The sequence below is a fragment of the Malus domestica genome, chromosome 13, assembly GCF_042453785.1.
Source record: "Malus domestica chromosome 13, GDT2T_hap1".
Taxonomy (NCBI): Eukaryota; Viridiplantae; Streptophyta; class Magnoliopsida; order Rosales; family Rosaceae; genus Malus; species Malus domestica.
Window position 1 is genome coordinate 24,713,028 of NC_091673.1, and position 10,036 is coordinate 24,723,063.

Sequence of the window (10,036 nt, forward strand, 5' to 3'; positions counted from 1 at the left end):
GTGAATCCTACATGTCCCAAATCTGTCAGAAAGCCGGAAGGACCTCGTGAGCCAACCACCGCTAAACTAGAACCTGGAGGGGCGCAAAACAAAATGAGTGGGTCAGTAAAACAAATTAGTTTTGCAAAACATTTCATTAAAACAGTTATATCCCCTCGCCGTAAAAACCTGTAGACTTTCCCAGAAATATATAACCATATAAAATCTCAACATTTAAATCTCAAATCTTTAACATTTTCAAGAAAACATGCCATGCCATAAATCAAAATATAAATCAGGTGAAATAAGGAATCAATCGGAGACCCTGCAGTTGGTCCTATACGATTAATTCAATAGCTCAAAATCCCACTAAGCCGGAGTCACCACAGTGACCTGTACGGCCCTACTCTGCACATCACTCGGAACTACATAAGGTAGTCTATACGATGATAGGTGTAAAAATACGCTCTAGTGCTTCTCTCATCATATCATCAGCGCGCATATCTAAGGTCACCCACCAGTCGGAACCCCTCTAATGGTCTGTACGACTGGCATGTCGGAACCCTCACATGGTCTGTACGACATCCACCTACTTGGATCCAAGGCGAGCGTGCGGTGTGGTGAATAAAATAAGCACTAACACCTAGGGTGCAGGTTATGAGCTCAAAACATCTCAACAACAATTCAATGAATAAATGAACTCACCTGACTTACCTGTGCCTCCACAGCACCATGCAACATGTATGCATCATATATCAATCATATAACTCGTATGAAATTCACATTTTCCAAATAATTCTATGCATGGCATTTTCAAAACATAATTTCTCATAAAAGCATTTTTCTGGGAAAAACAATAGTATATAGGTAATACGAAAACAAAACTGCCCACTCACTGATAAGTCGACGGGTCGTAACCCCCGTGGCGTCCCTGGATGCGGTCGTCCTCGTGATACGTCTCACCTATATGCGAAACAACTATAAAAACGTTAATTTTAAACACATCACCAATAATTCGAAATAACTTCTCATACGATGCTCAATTTTGGTATATGAATATACCACATCGACCTACTCGACGTCACGAGCGTCGGGATATTTTTAGAAAAATTTTTGGAAGCCCCACGCGCCCCCACGCGCCACACGTGGCACGGGTCTACGCGCTGGCCACGCGCAGCACGTGCAGCGCACGTGTCATCTTCCTCGCAGGGCCTCGCCGGACTGGTTCTCCGGTGGCCGGACTCCGACCGAACTCCGGCCGATTTTCAAACTCACTGTTCTCCTTCGTTTTTCACCCATTTTCTTCGTATTTTATACCAAATTGAAGCCCTAAGAGTGCACTATCACGTTGGACTAGTTTTAGGGCCTAAAAACTACGAAATCTCACCTTGCAAAAACCAAGGGTTCGGCCAAACTTGAAACCTACGATCCCGGCGTCCAAAATTCTCCAACGAACGTCCCCGAGCTTCCTTAGGACCTCCTAAAGCTCACCACAAGCTTGAAATCTCCTGAAACACAACATTTTACGTTCGCATGAACAGTACCTCAAAAATGGAGGTTCGGGATCTACGTGAAATCGAAGGTTTCACTTCCTAAAACTAGTACCAATGAACTCAGGACGTCAAAACGATGAAGATACATACCTTATTTGCCCCGATCCGTCAAGTTTTGAAGGGTTTTGGTGGTGGTCCGTACGATATGGGTGTGAGTTCGAGAGAGACAGAGACAGGGAAAGCACGGGGAAAGGAGAGGGAGAGAGGAAGGTCATGTGTGGTCCAAATTAATCCACACCTTCCATTTCATCCTAACCAATCATACCAAAAATCAATTTCCAATAAAATCCCATCCAACCAATGCTATTTTCAAAATAACGCTACGTACCTACGTACCTTAATGTCCAATAAGGGCAATTCTGTCATTTCACATTCCCGTCAAAAGTACCTCCGGGACGGGCTGTGACATTGAAAAATCACTAAATTTGGGTGAATTTTGAGTTAAATAATTTTTTTAATTATTTTAGCTGTTGGATTTAAATTTGGGCCATTAGATCTTTTTTTACCGTTAGATTTGATTATATTCTATCTCAGCTGTTGGATTCAAATTTAAATCTAACAGCTAAGATCGAATATAATCAAATCTAACGGTAAAAAAAAAGAAGATCTAACGGCCCAAATTTAAATCTAACAGCTAAAATAATTTAAAAAAAAATTATTTAACTCAAAATTCACCCAAAAACTCTATAAATACCTATGTATTTGTTTAAACATCCACACAAAACTCACTTTTCTCCTACAATTCTTCCAATTTTTCTTTCTACCATTTCTTCCCATTTCCAAATTTCTCAAGATGGCAAGAAAGCATATTAGAAGTCGTAATTGGACTTGTGTAGATTTGTGTTTCATGCATTTCATGTGTTTTGTATGTGTTTCGTGTGTGTCATGTGTGTCACATGTGTTCTATGTGTGCTTCATCTCTATTATGTATTTTGTATGTGTTTCATGTGTGTCATGTGTTCTGTGTGTGCTTCATCTCTATCATGTGTTTTGTATGTGTTTTGTGTGTGTCATGTGTTTCACATGTGTTATGTGTGTTCTTTATCTCTATCATGTGTTTTGTATGTCCTTCAATTGTGTATGTGCTTCACATGTGTTTTGTATGTGCTTCACATGTGTCATGTATGTCTTATAGGTTTTATGTATTTTGTGTTTATACATCTCTATCATGATTTTCATTTTCTTCCATAGTGTTTTATGAGTTTCATGTATCAATTTAGTGATTTTTGAATATTTATTGGAATTGAAATATTTTTAGATTAAAATGTTAATAAAATTAATTTACGAAAGTCTACATAATTTTTTTTTTTAAAAAAAAAAAGTAAATTTAAGAAAAAAATTAGTCGAAGTTCATTCTTTAATAATCCGGGGCTAAAATTTTAGGCCAAAAGGGTTGGAGCAGAAAAACTGTTTTTGAGCTAAAAATTTTGGCTTTTAGCTCAAGGGTTGGAGATTGTCTAAGAGGTAGTAATATCTACTTTCTAGATATCCTCTGGATTCTTCTTGTTTAATACAATTTCCCTATCCTAAGAGTCTCTCCAACACTGGACTAAAACCCAAATTTCCCCTTCCCCCCCCACCCCCAAAACCCAACCCAACCCAACCCAACCCAACCCAAGTGCTAAACAAAACTTAAAACCTAAAATTCAAAACAGGGCCAAATATCGGCCATTTTTTAGGCAATAAATCATTGTGGGCCGCACCTAGTGCTAGTGAACCACGGGCTGTGAAGCCCAAATGCCTAACCCACTTGCCCAACGTGCAACACGCGCCAGACGGAATCCCAGCAAGACCCCACCCACGTGGGCGTGTCCCCCGCTTGTTAGTCCCGGTCGGTAGCCTAACGGCTACTTTTTTCGATCTAAGGGCCATATTTAAATGGGCTGTTGGTTAATCAAATCTAACGGCTTAGATCCAACAGCTTAAATCCAACGGCCAATTTTTTTTTTTAGTTTTATATTTATATATTTATTGAATCTAACGGCTTAGATCGAATATAATCAAATCTAACGGTAAAAAAAAGAAGATCTAATGACCCAAATTTAAATCCAACGGCTACAATAATTTAAAAAAAATATTTAACTTAAAATTCACCCAAAAACTCTATAAATACCTATGTATTTGTTCAAACATCCACACAAAACTCACTTTATTCCTGCAATTCATCCAATTTTTCTTTCCACCATTTCTTCTCATTTTCAAAATTTTCAAGATGGCAAAAGAGCATGTTAGAGGTTGTAATTGGACATTTGAGGAAGATATTGCTTTACGTTTGGCATGAGTTTCCATTAGTGAAGATGGTGCCGTATGCACGAATCAAAATAAAAAGGTTTTATAGGGTAAAATCGTTGATAAGTTCCATTAAAACTCCAACGCCAGCCGAAGGGAAAGTGGTGGTGTTTATGATCGGTGGAAGGTTATCAAAAAAATGTGCACTTTGGGGAAGGGAAGCTTGGAGAGAGCCACGGTTGACATGCCTAGTGGAAGAAGCTTCTCAGAAATTGTGAGTTTCTTTGTTGATATTTTATTTGTCATGTACATAATAGTATTTTTCAACTAATTGTTTTTACATATTTGATGCATAGGGTGACAAAACAATGACAATTTACAAGACAAGAACTATACCAAAAAAATCAAGCTTTTAAGTTGCATCATGCTTGGAACGTCCTCAAGGATTGTTCGAGGTGGGGAACCGATGCAGACCAACAATGAGGAAGATTATTTCATAGTGAAGCCCCGCCCCCAAATGATTTCAATGAAGGTGTCAAACAAATGACCCCAATTTCTTCTTTTGCAAGGCCCTCGGGATGAGATAAGTAAAAGGAAGCAAAGAGTAAAGGGACGTCCCAAGATCCCATTAGTGAACAAATTGCTACTGGATTTGCAAGATTGACTAAAAGTCATAGCTCTCGGGAGGAGGAAGCGGCCCGAATGCGTGCGGCTATGACGCAGCTAGGGGATAGGGAGCAAGAGAGGTTCAAAATAAATTTGATGATGGAGGACCTCAACAAATATACTCCAGAAAGGAAGAAGTACTTACGTGGTAAGCAAATGGAAATTTTGCAAAGGGATGCCACAATGAGTATATTTCAAGATGATAATTCATCTCAAGGCTATATCCCAAGTCCACCACTAAGTCCATCACCAAATCAAGATGGTGGATATCATTATTAAGTTTATGTAGTTTATGAATTTTCGATTGTATTAAGTTTATGTAGTTTATTAATTATCCTTTTTTTAAAATTTATGTGGTTTATTAATTGTCCTTTGTATTAAGTTTATGTGGTTTATTAAATGTCATTTGTATTAAGTTTATGACTTATTAATTATTGTTTCATTAATTTAGATGCTTTCAATAATTATTGTACTTATTGTTCAGTTGAGTCTGTAGAGCACCCATTAATTATTGTACAATAGATGCCTTCGATAATTCAAACGACCTTTAATAAATTTGACAATGTACTAGTGAAAAGACTTGTCACAAGAAGGCAATTCAATTTATTACTGGAAAATACCAACATAGTACATGCAAAATTATTACATAACATAACACATTATTACACTTAAGATTATCCATCATCAAGGTTCTCCTTCTCGGCGCCATATATGCTCAACCAAATCCTTACGGAGTGTGTCATGACCTTGAGGAGCTTGAATTCTATTTAAACGTCTCATATACTCACTAAGTATGACCTTATCCTATTGGGTCTCGTATGTGGTTGCAGCGAGATATTCAACATCTCTTGCCATAGCTCTAGCATATGTTGGTTGGTCATCATCCACATCTTTGTTAGAATCTTCCTCAATTTCAACATATTCATCTTCCATAATCATGTTGTGCAAAATTATGCATGTCATCATGATTGAATGGAGGTCTTTGGTATGCCAAAGTCGTGCAGCCCCTCTAATAATGGCCTATCAAGCTTGTAGGATCCCAAACGCTCTCTCCACATCCTTCATGTAAGACTTTTGTCTCTGCGAAAATAATTTCTTCTTTGCATTATCGGATGAGAATAACTTTTCACAAGGGTGGACCATCTAGGATAAATATCATCAGTTAAGTAGTAACCTAGCTCATGCTTATTACCATTTACTTTGTACCTCCATTTCGGTGCCCATCCATTGACAACATCATCGAACAGAGGAGAAGACCAAAGAACGTTGATATCGTTGTTTGATCCAGGAGCGCCGAAGAATGCATGTTAGATCCATGTGTCGTAAGATGCCACAACCTCGAGCACGATGATTGGCTTGTTGTGACGACCCTTGAATTGGCTTGCCCAAGCAGTAGTACAATTCTTCCACTCTCAATGCATACAATCGAGACTTTCTATCATGCCAGGGAAGCCTTTTTTGTCTGCCTTGCGTAGAAGCTACTTCAAGTCTTTATGATTTGGCTTGCGGAGGTATGTGGCTCCATATATGGCTTCAATTGCCTTACAGAAGCGCTTCAGGTTCTCAATAGTAGTATTCTCCACAAGTTGGCAATACTTGTCAGTTGAGTCTGTAGAGCACCCATTAGCTAGGATCCAAAATGCAGATGTGAGCTTCTGATGAGATGATAGACTTTGTCGGCCTATGACATTTATCTTCCTTGCAAAGTAGTGGTCATGATGAACCTGCGTTCAAGATGCTTTCAAAAAGCTCTTTCCTTATCTGAAACCATATCCTAAAATCATGAGAAGAATATCTCGAATGTTCGATGAAATAATCTTTCATCATTTGGTCATGACACTCTTCTCTATCACGCTGCACAAATGAACGCCTTGTGACAAAACCATGATGGCTAGATTTGGCATGGTGCTGATATTGAATAATCGAGTTTTCAAATTCGGCTTCTTCTGCGTTCATTTCTGCATCGGCAGTTGCACGGCTTGTTTGGTATTGTGCCATCTACAGTGCCAAGCTACGCCTTCTTCTATCACCCATTGATGAGATATTGATGATTTTTAGGAAACAAAAACACTTTGAAAGTTAGAAGATTGGTAAATATAGAGGATTATTGAAGGTCTGAATGTTGTGTGATGGTTTGATATTCAACCTGTGTTTATATAGAGGATGATTGAAGGTTTCAATTTCATGTGTGTAGGTTTGTGTTTCATGTGTTTTGTATGTATGTTGGTATGCTTTTCGTGTGTGTCATGTGTTTCATATGTGTTCTGTGTGTGCTTCATCTCTATTATGTGTTTTGTATGTGCTTCACATATGTTTTGTATGTCATTCACATGTGTTTTGTATGTGCTTCACATGTGTTCTGTGTGTCTTGTGTGTTTCATATATTTTGTGTTTATACAGCTTTATCATGATTTTCATATTCTTTCATAGTGTTTCGTGAGTTTCATGTATCGATTTAGTGATTTTTTAATATTTATCGGAATTTAAATATTTTTAGATTAAAATGTTCATAAAATTAATTTACAATAGTCTACATAATTTTTTTTTTAAAGTTAATGTAAGAAAAAAAAAGTCCAAATTCATTCTTTAATAATCTGAGGCAGAAAAGCTGCTTCTGGGCTAAAAATTTTAGGTTTTAGGCCAAGGGTTGAATATAGTCTAAAGGTCTCATCCTCGATTGGTGTAAATACACCATTCTAGGGTTTATATCTAATAACACAATTGTCGCATTCTAATTCTCTTGCCCACTCTTAAATCTTATATTGCTAACTTAACTGTCAGAGATCTTTTTACCGGCACACCCCCTCCCCCTGGGTCTTTTGACTAACCCACGGTTGTGTTATGTTTTGTAGATAAACGAATTCATACATCTCCACCTTTCACGGCGGTGCGAAAATTAGTTCCAACAATAAATTACAAAGGATATCACTGCTTAGATGTTGCTTTCGGTAAGGCTTTCATTGGCATAACATTTCCATACAAAGAACTCCTGTCTCATTTTGAATCCGAGGCCCCGTCAATTCATCTAATATTTTTGGAGTCTTTGCCACTACCTGCACTTCTGCTTCAGCCTTCCACTGCATCAACCTTGCTCCACGCTGAGCGCCATTTGATTCAGCACCAACCCAAGCAACCAACGGCCCAGAACCATTTTTGTAACCATTAATAAGAGAACTAAAAGTCTGATAAATTTTATTGACAAAAAATAAAATACGTAAACACCTCAAAATTTCAAAAAGAAGAAAAATTCTTGCTTTAATATAATTCATCCTCCTGATGAGCTCGTTAATAGAGTCTTCACGGTTTCCAGCATCACCGTCTTCAACACAGTGATTTCTCTTCTTCTTTAGACCACCGAGAGGCGCCTTGAGCTTAAATGGCCAAAGGAAGTTGTTTGCGTCCTTGAAGTGAGGCCTAACAGTCAAGATATCATGGATAAGATCATCCACACAGATAATGCCAAACTTGCCCAAGGCCTGTGATTTCAAACAATGTCAGTGAAAGAATGCCAATGAATTTAAAGAAATTTGATCACGTTATTGAACTTTACTAATCATATACTCTCTCTACCTGCTCAACAACTGAATTGTCAGTCAGTGCAGTTCTTAGCTTGTTAAGTTTCCCATAACCCCCTCTTGTAGATTAACTCTTTGACACTCTTCAAATTAGGGTACCTGAAGTTCATTAAAATTAACAAAATAACGCAGAAAAACATATCATGAGGCTATGAAGCTCGAAACGAAAAAAATGACATACCCGCAGGTCACATAGGGTTCAACCCTGTGGAACATGTTCAATCTCGCCTTGTTTACTTCCAAGAACACACCATTGAATTCTCTGCAAAGACCTGAAAAAACGAATGAAAACCAGAGAATTAAAACGTTACTTGCAGTTTATTACCCTACTGCAACTACTCATTTCAGAAATAAGAGACTTGAGTTCTTTGTATGGACTATTTCACTCATAGTGTTATATATTCACACCCCTATTTTTACTTCTAATACACTCTTCTCAATTTTCGATTGTTGGATTAATTTAATTAAAGAAGACAATGACAAAAAATTAACAAGAGTGCTTAGAAGATAGAATTAGTGTAGAATAACACTATCTTTTCACTCATTAACTAATAATCTTTTTAAATTTTAATTCAGTACCGGTGGCGTTTAAATAGGACTTAGTTAAAGTGTTACAATAAACAGTTTTCTTCGGGTGTTTCTTTACTACTCAACGTTACAAAAAGGCTTAGAGTTGTGAGCGTGTCGCTGTTAGTGGTTGTTTTTTTTTAATTTTTTTGCCAAAGCTGTTAAGAGGTTGTTAACAAATAGAAATTTTGTTTTGTGTCAGTTATTGCCTTTTCTTAGAGACTGAGATAATGTACACAGGAAAGGACCCAATAGTAAGTGGATTTCAGTTTTTGGATATTTTTACTGTTTTGTAACTTACAATTCTTCATCTCAATCGTCCATTTTAATAACGGCTATTATTAAATTGTGTAAATAAGATGCACAATTAGTGATGTGATTGTTCGTAGTTATGCAAAATTCATTTTTCAAATATGAAAGGGTAACCCGTGTATACATCGTAAAAGTTTGGGGTTTTTTTTTTTAACAAACAATATTATCTATACTAATAGGGAGAGAATGAGCTTAGTTTCACATTAGTCTATCAATAATATGGTTCAAATTTGTCTTTGACGAAAATATAACATAAAACCTGTCACTTTAAAGTGAAGAGAAATATCGCAAGACTGTAGTACTAAATGACAAAATGATTTTGAATGGCATAAATTAATGACGTGACAAATAATTTTTTTTAGAATAAGGACCGATATAGATTGAGTCCATATTTGATGCACAAGTTGACAGTCAATGCTAGAGTGAAGTCGTAACAAGGTAGCTATACTGAAAGGTCCGGTTAAATCACCTCTTTTCAAGGAGAACTAATGCTTGTTGTGTATTTTGATTTGAGGTAATGTTACAAAAATAATTTTTTAAAGGGGTCTTTTGATATGGGTCCAATTTTATAAGCCTATTTTGAATGGAATCCACTTATATTACATAAGCATAAGTGGGGGCTAGTAAGTACAACAATAATCCATGTCAGCAATTAAAATGCACATAATTTACCAACGAAATTACAACAACTGCCATTAGATGGTTTATTAGGTGTCTTGCAGATTAAACTCATTGTTTATTCAAAAGACCCCATTTATTAGGACTCTTGCAGATCAAACGACCCATTTATTCAAAACCGTATCCTCCTATCTTTCAAATTGGTTTGCGTCCATATCCAGCGAAAACCAGGTTTTGAATCCTAAATCTGTATGAAGCTATGAAAGCTATAAATTTTCTCCCAGTATATGATGGAAACAAAATAGGCGATTATCTGGTTCGGGTTTCCTGTTATACCTGGAGAACAGGTAGTGTATCTTCTCGGAAGATTTCAGCTTCGTACATGGTAATCTGGTTTTTTTTTTTCCGAATATTTTGATTTGGTGATTTGGGCTTTGTTTTTTGCAGTGTTCATTACCTGGATAACAGGTATTACACTCCCTCGATTTCAATACCAGTATTTGATAACAGGTGCTACTGTATCTTTGCTCTAAACTT

General features: G+C 37.0%; 1 protein-coding gene, 1 long non-coding RNA gene and 1 pseudogene across 2 annotated transcripts; all 3 read right to left on the reverse strand.

Moving 5' to 3' along the window:
• Nucleotides 1-873: 873 nt before the first annotated feature.
• Nucleotides 874-1,755, reverse strand: LOC139190740 (uncharacterized). The gene is made up of 3 exons (XR_011575102.1): nucleotides 1,623-1,755; nucleotides 1,367-1,487; nucleotides 874-942 (listed from the first exon to the last, which is right to left on the reverse strand). It is a non-coding gene; the product is annotated as an uncharacterized lncRNA (long non-coding RNA).
• Nucleotides 1,756-5,905: 4,150 nt separating this feature from the next.
• On the reverse strand, nucleotides 5,906-6,425 carry LOC139190890 (uncharacterized). Its single transcript, XM_070811382.1, has 2 exons — nucleotides 6,152-6,425; nucleotides 5,906-6,036 (listed from the first exon to the last, which is right to left on the reverse strand). The coding sequence occupies exons 1-2, from the start codon at nucleotides 6,423-6,425 to the stop codon at nucleotides 5,906-5,908; spliced, it is 405 nt and encodes a 134-aa protein (XP_070667483.1).
• A 959-nt stretch (nucleotides 6,426-7,384) lies between these two features.
• LOC139190891 (large ribosomal subunit protein uL30x-like) lies at nucleotides 7,385-8,880 on the reverse strand (annotated as a pseudogene).
• Between the last annotated feature and the right edge of the window lie 1,156 nt (nucleotides 8,881-10,036).

What these genes read in the sequence shown, in the direction of transcription:
- LOC139190890 (XM_070811382.1), bottom strand. Translation starts at nt 6,425, where the DNA reads ATGGCACAATACCAAACAAGCCGTGCAACTGCCGATGCAGAAATGAAC. An exon ending in TGAAAGCATCTTGAACGCAG is followed by an intron (nt 6,037 to 6,151) that starts GTTCATCATGAC and finishes GGTGCTCTACAG; the next exon opens with ACTCAACTGACAAGTATTGC.